At 38.3% G+C, this 15,273-nt stretch overlaps 1 protein-coding gene across 1 annotated transcript in view; it reads right to left on the bottom strand.

The window, feature by feature from the left end:
* Window positions 1-15,273, bottom strand: part of CNTLN (centlein) — a gene marked incomplete at its 5' end in the record, with an annotated part of 202,072 nt that overhangs the window by 139,984 nt on the left and 46,815 nt on the right. The window contains 3 exons of the mRNA XM_084304658.1: window positions 4,012-4,145; window positions 13,337-13,516; window positions 14,105-14,239. Coding sequence (XP_084160784.1) covers window positions 4,012-4,145; window positions 13,337-13,516; window positions 14,105-14,239 — 449 coding nt within the window. The remainder of the gene's footprint in view (window positions 1-4,011; window positions 4,146-13,336; window positions 13,517-14,104; window positions 14,240-15,273) is intronic.

The raw sequence follows: 15,273 nt of genomic DNA, 5'->3' as shown, positions 1-15,273 counted from the left end.
CAGTTTGGATTTCCTATAATTAGCTGGGACCATCAGTGAGGACATGGAAAAGTGAAGTGCTGAGTAAGAGCTGTCACATAATTAGCTATTGCTTGTTCTTCTTGTTTTCAAATTATTTTTTAAAATTTGCTTTTTACTGTTTCTTAAAGCTCACTCAACTTGTTATGTAAACTTAGCTGTTTGACTGCCTCCCAGTGTACCTCCATTTGGATATCTGAAATGATTACAGAGAACTCAGGAGGAGGCTGAACCAACTGGAGGATGATGCTGAAATACAGCCTGCCTCTTAGAGTAGCTGGAATAATACTTAACTCCTTCATAAGATAACTCTTCAGTCTACGGTATTGACCTAATTGACTTTTTTTTTTTTTTTTTTTCCGATGAGTTACTTAAGAAAATAACTGCAATTTTCAGATTATTTTAAAGGATTTAAGTCTCACTCTGATAGGGCTAACTATGAATGGTGGCTCCACAATGAGAAATAATGGGCCACCGCTATGCTTGGTTCAGGAATGAGAACTCTCAAAGAATGCATAAAATACGATTTTCCCAAGACTAGAAAGCAACAATGAACAGCAGAAATGCCAGAGGACTGAGCAGAAAGACACTGGGGACATCTGCATGCTAACGTTGTGTAAAAACTCAAGGACTAGTTTAAAATGAGGCAGTTTGGGTTGTTCAAACAGTCTTTTTTGTAGAAAGGGGGAAATCATCTAAGAAGCAGCCTTATGCTTTTCAAGTTAAGACTCCTTTAGAGACAGAGACCTCTCACAACCAATAGGTTGACATTACATAAAGACAGTACAAACTGGAATGCAGCAAAAGTCAGGTATTTGACACTTGTCCTGGCAGTAACCATTCTTAAGATTCATACTATTGTTTAGGGTAGAGATAGCTCCAGTGCTCATATCTGAAAAGACTGAAGTAATGTTTTCTCCTATCCTTTGAGGATAATATTAAATAAAATACTTACATCCTGTACACTCTAACAGTTTTAGAGTAAGACGTGGCTTCTCAGAGATGTAAATGAAATGAGTAGCTATGGTCACTCCAGAACCTATGTAACTGCACTGCAAATAGCATTCATCACATCCACCACCTTAGGTGACATTGTTGGCTTTTTTTCATCACCACAGTTTTGGTGAATGCTGGGATTCTGAAAACCTCAGTTACTCCTCTTACCAGGGGAATATAAGAAGGTTTGGGGTAATTCAAGAAATCTCTAGATTCCATTACCTGTAATTTAGAAATACAATACTGTGACAGGCACTATGAATTATGGCTTCTCAAGGGAATGGCATAGACATCATGAAATGGTTTACAGCACACAGAAAAGAATAACCCAAAAATCCCACAGCAGCGAAATAAGGGCCAAGTAGAAATCTGACTGCCTCATAATTTACAGCATGGAGGTAAGCAGAAAGAGCAGAAGGGAGAAAAAATAAAAACAAGCAATATTGTTACCAAAAGAAAGTCCTTGTAAAATGGTCAATAATAGATTTAGGCTAGAAACTGATCAAACGAACAAACCCCTGGAACATGCTTCCAGTACAAACATGGAGGAAAGAAATTCTAATTTCTCTTAAAACAAGGCTTGATATATCTTCAAACAGTTTAATATTGCCTGGATACTTGTGACAGCAGCAGACAAGTCTGAGTCAAGCAGGCCTTTCCAGTTTGATGTCCCAAGTTCTGCCAGAGCTCTGTGCCACCGAGACATAGACCATCAGTGAGTGCTGAGCAGTAAGCACAAAGTTCCAAATCCTGATATTTAGCATAATTTAAAACAAAAATCACAAATATGCAACAGGATTAATTTTCAGAAATGAACAGCAGGATTTAACATTCTTCAAGAACATAAAAATGGAAAGGCTACCAGGGATTCTAAACATCCAGAAAATCTGTACTGAAGATAAGCATGAAAAATATAACAATGAAATGCATTTCGTAGCTACTCTGGGAGTTAGAAACTAAACCCAGTGAATCAAAAATGCTTTGGGGGGAAAAAAAAATAAATTAAAGAAAGGTGGCAACTTCTTGATTTTTGAAGATATCTGCCATGCAGAGGATGGGTTCTGTAAAAACTGGCGGTTCACAGGTCCTAGAATATTTACCTTCCATCGCTCAGAAGTATGTGACAGACTTTTGATTTATGCTGGGTGGGACTTTCAAAAACACCTGCTATTCTCTAGGACCAGAGTACTGAAAAAATTTAGTCCCTGTTAATTCACCACCAATTGCCTCCTAGATAAAATATCTCCCTTAGTGACAGCAGACATAGCTACTGTTTAACTGAAAAAACAATCCTGCTAACAAACTGGCAGATATGCAGAACAGAGCAAGAAATTAAAATGGCACAAGAAACAGAGCACCAGACCAGTTTGCACCTAGACCCTTAGAGACTTTCTTTCCAATTGATTTGAACATCTGCCTTACAAATTTCAGACAGTATTACAAAGTTATAGAGGTGACAGCCGAAATAATGTTTTTCTCTATCTTCCTGTACTACATATGAAGGAAGATACCAAAAGAAAGAAGCCAGCTTCGCTCCTTTTCTCCTCCAGAGCTTGTTTCTAATTAGGACTGTACTTCTCATCTATTTTCAGAAAAGGGAAGGGCGGGAAAGGCAAGCATGCAGTAGGCAGGGAGAGATGAAACAGAGCAGTGGGGAGGAAAGAGAAAGATTTGCAAGTCTTTTCCACCTCCAAAAGTTTAAAATGGCTGATGGGAGGTAGCAAGGGAGATAGGGTATTTTCCACATTATTTGTCAAAGAATTTTTTTGCCAGCATGAATGTAACACTGAAAATTCAACGTGATACATTAATAACACTAAGTTTTAAACAAGGATAACAACAACAGCAAAAAATATATCAGTTACCAAAAAAAAAAAGAGGAACAACCAAACACTTCAGTCATGAAGTCAACACAGTTCCAAGATCCTGAACTGGGATGAGTAGGCTGATCCAAAGACTTTTTTTTCCTCATAGCTTTTTTCTCTCTTATCCTATTGTTGTTGCTTTCTTTCAATTAAGTAAGACTTTGCTTTTTTAATTAAAAGCCAACAGAAATAGTTTATCTACATACCTTCGGAAAATAAAGAACAATTTTAATGTTCTGTATCACAAGAAAAAAAAAAAAAGCATAACTCACATACTAGTAATGTGGAAAAACATGATTAGTGATCACAATGCAAGTTAAACAGATTTGACAGAAATCATTTGAGCACATAGGAAAAACACAATCAGTTTGCTAAAGTTGCAGTTTACTCTTCTCCATCAATTTGAAAGTTTGTTTGCATGGATAAACATACAGAAAAAGACCTCAAACAATTCAAAAGACATGTGTTGGAGTATTTTTTGTTACCTCATGTTCAAAAAAAAAGCATTTATTTCAATTACATGTTTTATAAATGATATCTGTCTGTTACAAATCCTAAGAGGCTCTTCTCTAATAAATAACAAAGAATTCATTTTGAGAAATTTTAAGTTCAGCGACTTGGCCAAGTCAGTCTGTAATATCCTCAACTTGAGGATATTACAACTTGAGGATATTGCACTTATGCTCCGGATTCAGTGTAAGAACAAGGTGTGTGAGACTTCTAATAAAGCTCATATCACTACACTTTGAACCTTAGTAGAGGCCTACACATAAACTCTTGCTGACTTTTCAGATTTTACTCTAATTAAAAAGCTTAAGTTAGGTTCAAAACTTTCCCAAATTTAGGTCAGATAGCCTCTCCAGCTGAATGTCTGTCACTGATTGTATTGGTATTTTGTTGCTTGCAGTGGAGATTGGTCGTTCTCTGACCCAATACTATTATCAGAAAGAGTCCACATGAACTGCCAGCTACTAGAACACCTCCAAAAATTTTACATTTTGTGTAAAAGCATGCTATGAATGTACACCGTTACACAGAAGTACTTCTAATTCAAGATAATGCTTTACAAATGGACCAACAGTCTTTTTGAGAACATTCAGGGTTCAAGTTAATGAAAACATGCAATACTTACTTAGTCATGGTCATATCACATTCTTTTTGGGAAAGTTCTTCCTGTTTCACAGCTAGCTGAGATGACAAGTTACTGCATTTACTGTTTAATTCTTTCATTTGTTCTCTTGCATCCGTTAAATCAGTTTCCAAATTCTGCAAAGAAAACATTTAATATATATTAAAAGTAATATACATCACAGAGTTAAAACCTCCTAAAATCTATCCATGTAACCTACATATATAGACACATGGATATGCACATATGTATGCATATATATTAATTGTGGTCTAAGCAAATATATAGGTATACGTGTATGTGTGCATATATGAAGAATGTGAAACCCCAGAAAAAAGTTGCACGTCAAGTTTTAGATGGACCCCTATTCTAAGAAGTTATCTGTAGTTCACTTGTCGCACATAAGAGAATCCTGAATCAAATCCTTGCAAAGCAATACTAGACTATTTGACTACTGATTAAACCTTGCTTTTGGTTTTTATTATTTAAATTTCTCAAAGACTGTACAATACCACACACAGAAACTAAGACTCCAGGATAGAGATTTGTTTTTGAGGTTCCTTGTCAGTCTCAGATGCTCTGACTTTGCACTTCCAATTCAGGAAAAGAAATGGCATACAAAAAAAAACTTATGGGAATGCTCATTGAAAACAGTGTAAACAAGCAGTACTTTGTCTTTCACAGTAAGCCTTGCTGTGAAAGTTGCACAGTATAAGGTATATCTGGGAATATAACAGCAAGGCAGCTTACTCAAGCAGGACTCAGATGTCTGTACATAGTGACCTCACCAGAGTTCTCTGGAGGTTTAGCAGCTCAGAATGGCACTTTAGTCCTTAAGAAGCTTTGCATGACTATTCTCCTAGGGTATTCTGAGGAAAGAATGGAAATAGTGGCACTACAGTAGTATCTAGAGCAGAGTTTCAGAAAGGGGCAACAACTTCAGACCTACTTCAGTATCGCACAGTATAAACACAATCATTTATTCTTAGTAATGCAAGTACTCTAAGCTTCATCTATAATTTAAAATAAATATGTCCTACTAGGATACTGTCCCAAATCTATGGCCAATTGTACGTTAGTCTATCTTCCAGACTTCGAGACTACAGACTAGGTCAAACAAAACTGCACAGAAACAAAAAGTGCTCAGATTTCCCTTTAAGCAACAATACATTGAATATTGAAGGTATCAACATATTTTTGTAGCTGAAACATAGTTCACTAAAATTATTCACTTAAGAGTAGTGAATAATTAACTGTCTTGCTTTAAAACAGCATAAAACTGTGTTACGCATATTCAGATGTATCAGAAGCGTACTACAATTAAGTTCTTTGAATTTTGACAAGAATTATCATATCCGGTTAATAACAGTAACATTAATTTGGGGGAAATACCAATGAATGAATGAAGCAGAAAAACTACTTGCTTCATGATAAATCTCAAGTTATATGCCAGGTGTACCCCACTGATGAGTCATCATTCAATCCTAAAGGCTAATTTTTGGATAACAAAGATTACTTGTTCTCAAACAACAAAAGATTCCAGAATGATAGGAAAAAGTTCATTCTATCAATACATGAAAATGTTCAAATGTTATAAGGTTTGCAATGTAATAAGCTAAATAATTTAGGGTTTCTCCTGAGTCTTGGTTTTTCCCCAGCACTAAGAAGTTATTGTGGATTGAGACGATGATTGCCAGCTTACAAACTTGAAATTAACAAAAATGACAATAGCTCATATTTTCTGTGAATAAATCCTATTTGTGCGTCTCACATACTATGCTAATGAGTAGTAGATAATTTTCATGATATAGATTAAAAAAAAAAACAAATCTCATCTCCAGTACTCAAATTCCCATCATCCACTGCAAAGTAGAATGGGTAGTAAATGATTTTGTCCTAAATACAACTTTATAAAGTTATATAATGGAAGATGTATAATGAGGTGGGGGTTGGTCTATTCTCTCACGTGCCCGGTAACAGGACAAGGGGGAATGGGGTAAAGTTGCAAAAGGGGAAGTTTAGGTTGGATATTAGGAAGAAATTCTTTACTGAAAGGTTTATTAGGCGTTGGAACGGGCTGCCCAGGGAAGTGGTTCAGTCACCATCCCTGGAGGTCTTTAAAAGACGTTTAGATGTTGAGCTCAGTGATATGTAGGACTTGTTATTGTTAGGTCAGAGGATGACTAAGTGATCTTGGAAGTCTCTTCCAACCTAAATGATTTTGTGTGTGATTCTGTGTTAAAAACATAAAATTCTGAAACAGAAAAATATTGCAATATCATATACTAAGGTATTCAATAGGGCTTCTGTGCACCAGTCAGGAATATAAGACTATGAAATGCTCTAAACTTTAACACTCAATTTCTGAGTATCTCAATTTTTTTTAAATCAATGAAATTTAGTATGTTGCCTTTTAGTTGATACAGTACCTGAGATGACAATTCCATTATGCGAGCAGGCAGATTGAAAATTTGCTAAATACAAATTCTCCAAAACCTGATTTTCAAATAAACATTAATGTGAATTGTATTGTGCAGAATGCAAATTTCTACAGCATTCTGAAATATACTAAATTAAATGCTATGTAAAATACAGCAAGTCAAAATACCTAATAATTCAATTATATTATATGGGGAAGAAAATGCATATTGGAGAAAAAATACAAGACAGAAAAGGATGTTATACTTCTATATAACAGTACTGAAAGTGAAATATGAAAAATAAGTCTACTGCTAACATTCTTACTCATTTCTACACAAGAAAGGGGGTGATGCTAACTAAAATGAAATGAGAATAAATAGCACAAAAGTAACTTAAACATTATGTAAGTATTTTATTCACTTCAAACCCAAGAGTGATAAATTCTGAAAACTTAGAGGTAAGGTGAATTTAAAAGAACTTCACACATAAAAAGCAAAACACACAGACAAGGCATGCTGCAACACAGTTGCATATAGGTTACGAATTGACTGTGAATACTAAGGTTTTATTTGCAGTTTCAAACTGTTAGAAAGTCACTTTTAAGCACAGTACCTTTGTTTTTATGTTTTTCTTTTTATAAATTTTGACAGAAGTGAGAGTAGTTTTCAAGATCCCCTCTCAGTAAAACTAATTTTTCATTGGAACTAAAATTCCAGGCGCCTCTGGATAGAAATGGCTGTTTCTCAGCACACTTCATTTTAAGAGAACAACTTTGCCTGTGTCTTTAAAAACTCTAACCTTCAGACTTAAGGCACTTTTTACTGTACCTTGCCAACTAGAAAAAACAAAACACTAAGCAATTCTACTATCTTTCAGGTCACCTCCACTCAAAATCTGCCAGTCTGCACTTTTTTGTGTCTACATACAAAGCCTTTTGTGACTGCTTGAGTTTGGGAAAATACACATTCTTCGTATTATTCAAGAACAACTTAAGTAACCTCCACTGAAAGAATAACAACATAACTCACATCCCTAATTCATTTTTACACAGGGAGACACTTCCATGCATAAAGTGGCTGATTTTCAGCTTTTCTACTTGTGCTCTTTTAGGAGATGCAGAAACTGATATAAGCCTAGGAAACAAGACCTATTTGAAAGCAGAAAGCAAAACACTGTATTTATTTTTAGGGTACTAAAGCAAAACGCTGTATTTATTCTTAGGGTACTGTACATTACTTATATGAAGGCATATATGTGAAACAATGAAACACAACTGACAATTTTTAGCCACCTTGTTGGCTCTCTTCTAGTTCATCTCACCTGTATTTAGACTAACATAACAAATAATTAAAGGAATAACCATTAAAATGGACAACCTAGTCATAGCAGTTTGTTTTTTCTCTGCATTTGTAAAAGTTGAGTTTTACACCCAGGTTTAATTTACAGTAGGTCTGAAAACAACTAGATCTAGTCAGCAAAAGTGATAAGTGACATTTTTCTGTACAGAAAGTGATATAAAGACCCCAATAAATAAAACAAAACAAAACAAAATGGCCAGTAAGAAGGAGGCACACACTACCAGCCTTTGGAGAACCTCTGTTACGACTTAACATTTCTATTATCTAATACCTGCTTTAAATACAATGATGACATAGTTTACATTGATTTCATTTTATTCTTCCACAGACATAGGAGAGTAACATGAATAGCATCTGTATAACACCATCTACAATATTGATAAACATAGCGTTTGTTACTGAAAAACATGTACAAAAAAAGATTCTAGTTTCACCCTCAAACTTCAGTCTGAGGCAAAACTGGTTCTCAGAATGGGTATTGTTTCTAAATTCAAATTATTTTTATATATAACCATTTCTACCATCACCTGAGAACAGTACAATTCTGTTATTGAATTTGTTCAGAAACCTCTTTTTAAAATCATTGAAGGGACATGTTATATTGGGGTGTATACATTAGAAAATAATCTGTATCCCAATACAGTGTAGCATGATAATGTTGCATTTGGCCTCTGAGGATAAGGAAATTATTATTCTTTATTGTTTATAAGCATCCTGTTAAAAGCCAATCTGCCATCCAATATTGATTCTTGAGAACATCAAGTAATGTCAGAACACTGGGAAAAATAAATTGAAATTTTCAAGCAAATATTTACAATATGACTGTGTAAAAATGGTGATGAACTGCAAAAACAGCTGTGTTTTTTACAAATGCTTATTTGACCAAATGCAGGTAAAAAACTATGATAAATTACTACTTCCTAGGGGTTATATATGACATTTCCCTCATACAGATAGTACTTTTAATATGCCTCTCAATCCTTCCAACAGTCTTGTGAGATAATCAAATTCACTTAATTCTGTACAGTCTCTTGACTAAGCTCACAGAAAAAAAAAAAAAAAAAAAGGCATAAGCTGGAGTATCAGGGTAACTGCTTGTGGTGGTTTAATACCGATGGGCAGCTAAGGTCCACCTGGCCTCTCTCACTCGCCCTTCTCATAAGGACAGTGGGAGAAAATATGCTGAAAAGAGCTCCTGGGTTGAGATAAGGACAGGGAGTTCACTCCCCCATCACAGAAAAAACAGACTCAACATAAAGGAGATTAATGTAATTTATTGCCAATTAATAACAAACTAGAGCAGTGAGAAACTAAAAGCAAATTAAAAACACCTTCCTCCCATCTACCCTCTTCTACCTCGTCCCCCAGAGCAGCGCAGAGGTACAGGGGACAGGGAATGGGGGCTGCGGTCAGTCCCTGTCGCTTCATCTCCACTCCCTCACGGTCTCTCTCTGCCCCTGCTCTACGTGGGGTCCCTCCCATGGGATGCCGTCCTTCCCCAACTGATCCCCCGCATGGTCTGCCCACAGGCAGCAGCTCTTCAAGCACTGCTCCCACGCGGCTCCGTGCCACAGGGTCCATCCATGGGGTCCACGTCCCCCAGGAGCAAACTGCTCCAGCACGGGTTCCCCACGGGTGGGTGGCAGCTCCCCCCAGGTCCCCTGCTCCTGAGTGGGCTCCTCTCCATGGGCTGCAGCTCCGGCCCGGGGCCTGCTCCTGCAGGGGCTCTCCATGGGCCGCAGCCTCCTCCAGGCCACATCCACCTGCTCCACCGGGGGCTCCTCCACCCATGGGGGGGCTGCAGCGTGGAGATCTGCTCCATGTGGGACCCATGGGCTGCAGGGGGACAGCCTGCTCCACCAGGGGCCTCTCCCTGCACAGCCCACAGGGGAACTGCTGCTGCATGCCTGGAGCACCTCCTGCCCTCCTGCTCCACTGACCTGGGGGTCTGCAGGGCTTGTTCTCCTCTCTCTCAGCTGCTGTTCAGCAGCAGTTTATTTTTCCTTTTCTTAAATCTGCTCTCCTAGAGGCCCAGCCAGCATCACTCTGCGGCTCAGGTCTGGCCATCGGCAGGTCCTTTTTGGATCTGGAGATGGCTCTGGTCTGACACATGGCAGCTGCTGGGCTCTGCTCACAGAGGCCAACCCTGCTGCCAAAACCTTGCCATGTAAACACACAGACACTTGCAGCCTGGCAGAAGAAGGTCTTCAGCCCAGCTCTGGCCCAGAGCAGGCTCAGCCTGGGCTCAGGCCGGGCTGCTCAGGGCTTCACCCAGCCAGGACACGAAACCCGCAGGCCACAGAGGCCCAACCTCCCTGTGCCCCAGCTCCACAGCCAGGCTGTACTGGTGGGGAAAGGCTTCTCCTCGTCTCCAGCCTGAGCCTCTCGTGCCTCGGCCCATGCCCTGCCTCCCACCCCCCCATCACACACCCCTGGGCAGAGCCTGGCCGCGTCTCTTCCTGACGGTGCCAGGGCTGCTGCTGGGTGTCCCCACAGCTGCCCCTTATCCCAGCTGAACCAGCCCTACTCTGCAGCCTCACCTCACAGGGCAGGGCCTCCAGCACCACTGCCTTGGTGCCTCCCCTCTCTCCTGCCAGTTTACTGTCAGGAATAAATTACAAGTATTTCTTGTATTGCAGGACTCAAAAATCGATACTGCATCTACAGCACTGAGCAGAGGGGGATGATGATCCCTCCCCTGGCTCTTGAGCCACACACATCCTCCTCATGCCTCCCTGGGTATTGTTGGCCCTCATGGCTGCCTGAAACAGCTGGCCCCTGTTCAGCTCACTCCCTGCCCACACCAAGAGCTTTTCCCTGTCCCCCACATAGCTGCATTCCCTAGTTCATGGCTCACCATTTGTCCTAATTAAGGCCACTGCACATTTGTGTCAAGGTTCCTCATGGCAGCCATGTCCCTGAGCACTTCAACTGTTCCCCCCAGTTTGGTGTCATCTGAAAATTTGATGAGCATGCCCGCTGCCCCCTCCTCCAAGTCACTGACAAAGATTTTAAACAAGACAGGTCCAGGATAGGTCTTGCAGGTAGCCACTTTTTACCAGCCTCCAGACCAGTACAATCCATTAACCACAGCCCTCTGAACCAAAACAATCAAAAAGCTTTTTTTAAACAGGTTGTTTTTCATCCATTCAGCTGTAACATCTTCGTTTTGGAACACTGTAGCAAGACAGTTTAAAAAATCTTGCTAAAGTTCATGTTAGTCATATCCATTGTTCTTGCCTTGTTCACAGATGCAACCATTTTATCACAAAAGACAATTTGGTTGCTCAAAAATTAGTTGTCCTTGGTAAATCCATGAGGAGTTTCTAGTTACTTTCTCAATTATGTGCCCAGATATGGCTTCCAAGAAGACATTCTGTGACTTTCCCAGGGACTGACGTGAGGCTGACCTATCTGTTTTTGGGTCATCCTTTTCATTGGAGACCTTCCCTGATTTCCACAACCTTTGAAAGATGATAGGCAGCAGCTTCACAGAGGCATGAGTCAATTCTCTCAGCAGCTTGGATGCAGTTCAGCTCGTCCAAAGGACGTTTACTAGTCAAGTTATCTCAAGCAACTCCCAGCTCATCCACTGCTGGTACTTCTGAAACCCAGCCTCTAGGCAAGCTTTATCTATTACTTTCTGTCACTAATTTATCCTTCTCTTTAAGCAACAAGCCCACAATTTCCTTTTTCAGCCTTTTAGTAGTGCAACAAACTCTTTTTATTACCTGTCACAACTTTTAAGTCTCAACTATAATTAGGTTACCACTGTCCCTGTGTGCCCACACAATGTTTCTGAATTTCTCATTGTTTGTAGACTTCATTGTGTTCACTTCCTGAATGCTGATACCCTCCTCCTCATGCTCCCTGCCCACTGACACCTGGTGATTAATTGTGTTTAGCTAAGCTAAGCTAGTGTCCTGATGCATCCACTTGTTCTCCTTAGCATCTTAGTGGACTGCACTTGGGCTTGGAAGAGGCTGTCTTTAAAGACTTGGTAAATTTTTCCAACCTCTTTAGTGCTGTTTCTCATGCAATTCCACCCGTCTCTGCCTACTCCATAAACCAGAAAGCCCGCTCCTTAATTCTAGGTCCATACTGTGCTACTACTGTCCTTCCTTCATTTACTCAGAATCATTGACTTCACAATTTCACAGTCACTATTGCGAAGGCTGCCATTGATTATTAGATCCCCCGTGAGTTCTTCCTTGCTTCTGAACAGCAGATCCAGCTGTGTGTCATTCAGAGTTGATTCAGGTAGCACCTCTCTCAAGAAGTTACTTCTGACACCACCTTGCCACGCTTGCCAACTCGCTCTGAAGTACTGACACTACTTATTTTCATCCCTGGAATCATAAAACTATGACACACTTTTCTCTCCTGAGCATGCCCTATCAGCCAAGAAAAGAGACAGATTAGGAATTATTATGACTGTTCTCATTGAAGGTGTCAGTAACAATGATTTTCAATAATTTATCAGGTATAGCAATATATTTAACAATTTGAAAATTACTAAATCAGTTCTAAACCACTAGATTTCCCCCTGCCCCTCCAAGAACCAGCAAACCAACCATTTGTTGTCTTGGAAATCCTGTAATCCTGTCATCACAACCATTCCAAAGGCCTCAATTTGCAAGAACTTCACTTCTATGTTAAAAAAATCTAAATGGCACTCTTTACAAGGGTTTTTCCATCAGTAGAACAAGCAGAGGAGTCTCCAAAACTACTAAATTGCTAGAGTGAGAAAAAAGATATTTCTGGACAAGATACTGACTAGGTAGTCACGATATTGAATATACCAGAAAGTCATATACATTGATAGTTTAAAAGAAAATGGTGTAAGAATTCATTAGCCATGTAAATAAAAAGAATCTATTGAATATACATACATATATGTAAGCAGACATCAAACACTTTGATGCCATGTTTGGGGTTTTCATTCTTATACGAATTTAAAAAGAAATTGCCAATTTTCACTTAACAGGTCAAAGTTACACTTAAATAACAGACACAATATTTTGCACTATGCATTCAATCATTTCTTTTTTCATTTTGTCATAAACAATGAAAATAACTTTTTAAATATAGTATATGCAATAATAAGGTCTCCACAGAGTGAAGTCCTCTGGAGGATAGGACACAATTTATTCAAAACTGCAGTTAAAAGTTTTAAAGGGTCCTTCCAAAACAAATATCAAGTCTACTACAACCAAATTACAGGCAAGTAAATAATACATTGAGAAAAAAGTCATGAATTATAATACTTTTAAGCTTTTATTATTTCATATATATATTTTATCTTAAAATACAGTATCTTTTATTTTTTAATGATTACATTTTAAGATGACTATTTGAAGTCAGATTCCTGCTTTGCAACATCAATTTTTAAAAAGCTGTGGGTCTTTAGTGAAGGAATGTAAATGAATGCAAGTCCCCACTGGTAGATTTGAATATATAACTTGTTATTTAAGGAAAATAACTTGTAGTGCAAATGTCTGGAGAAGTTATTTCTGAAATAACATCCAGAAGTCCATTCCACTTCATACCTTTATTCTGGCATCACTGCCAGATTTTTCTGTTTTCCATTGTACCTCCTGTTTCCTCAGTTTCTCCAGGTCATTTAGCAGGTCAGCACAGCGTGTATTTAATCCCTTATTTTCCTCCTCCAGGTTTTTTATAACCAGTCTGTTTTGCTCTTCCTTCTTCTGTGCACACTCCTCGGTGTCCTGTAGAACAGTACCACAAGGGCCGATAAACAAAAAAAGTGAGAACTAATCAGCAAATATAAACTGTGCAGTTTTACCCTCACAGCAGCTTCTTCTATATTTGATGGCCAAGGTCACCTGTGTACTTTTATTGGCCTCTTTCATGCAGGTGGAAGGGTCATATTTTTTAGCTGGATGACAGCTTTGATGAGTACACATTTGCAAAGAGCCCATTAATTGATCAAGCTGCCTTTGATGCTGTCCCCAGCTATTTTTGAGACCCACACAGACATATCCTCCCAGACCTCGGCTTTATCAATTAATAATGCCAGTCCCATCAGAATCTAATTACAAGAAGCCACATCTTCACACTCCTACTTTCTTTGCTCCATTTCCATCATTAACTATTTATCTGAAAGTTATAAAGCTTGGATTCTTGGCTTTAAAGCATCTTCCTCGGAGTTGGTATGTGAGAAAACGGTAAGGTATAGCAAGGCCTAAGGCAATTTTTTCTCCAAGCTTGTCACTTTCTGTGCCACAAAGGCTGACACTGCTTAAAGAACTACTTCAAAGCTACAGTCTTATAAAACTATGTACAAGTCAATATACCTTAAGTTCTTCACTTTTATCTTTAAATTTCTGGTTCAAGTTACTGAATTCATTCTTCAAACGGGCATTTTCTTCATCCACAGCAATTTTTCTCTGTATTAAGTTGTTTATCTCTTGCTGCTGTCCTGAGAGTCTCTATTAGAAAAATAAATCTGTTAGACAAGAAGCAATTGTAAAAGAACTTGCATGTGCTGAAACCATTTTGACCTATGTCGTGTAACGATCTATTATATGTAGTTTTTCAGTATTCTTTTCATTTAGTTACTACTTTACTCGTACCCAAAACAGCATCACCATTAGACACAATAATGTAAACGTGGAACTGAATAGCTTGCTGCAACTGAACAAAAAAGCCCATAAGTGTAGAACCAAACAGAAATTGTTCAGTCAAGATTAGACAAAAAACAGCCATTTGTAGAAATGATATTTGTGGTTGAGAATTAAGAATACATTAAAGTACTTTTTCATTTGCGCTTTCAATGTACCAAAAATCTAGCCAAAAAAAATAGTTGAAAACTCTCCAAAATTCATGATGATAATGAAAAGCATTTATTAAGTGAGGAAGCCAGATTATGATAGATAGTATCTGCATGAAAAGAATTAAATCTAACTGAATTTGCAGCTCAAAGCAAGGAAGACAACTCCACTAAGCATAGGCAACAGTTTTATGTGATGCACATAACAGAAACTCATGGCCATTAAAAAAACAACAACAACAAAACTTCAAGTTTCTATGCTAGATTTTTTCATTCTATTTTTAAGATATTCATATTAAAGCATCCTCAGTCTTTAATGTGTATTAGCACTTTGCATTTTTCTTCAGGAGTCTGGTTTAATTTCACGTATTGCTTTGTCCCTCGCCATAAACCAGAATAGCATTTATCTATTACATTTTCCTAGCATGAACACTGTAGCTGTATTATGAAATAGAAGAAACTTTTGTTTGAGGACAAAAATGCAACTGCTTTGCCCTTAACATCCAAAGTAAATAAACATGCTCAGAAACACATAAAATGATCAACAAAAGGATTATTCCAAAATACTGCTGGTAACACACACAAAGGTTTGTAAACTCCAAATGGTAAATTCTGATTCATGTTTATGTCAGACATGAAAAAGAACAAAAACATGCTGAGAACAAAAGCATACATAGAACAATGCGGTTGAAA

Source organism: Netta rufina, assembly GCF_964035555.1.
Source record: "Netta rufina genome assembly, chromosome: Z".
Lineage (NCBI taxonomy): Eukaryota > Metazoa > Chordata > Aves > Anseriformes > Anatidae > Netta > Netta rufina.
This window is presented reverse-complemented; position numbering and strand designations above follow the sequence as displayed.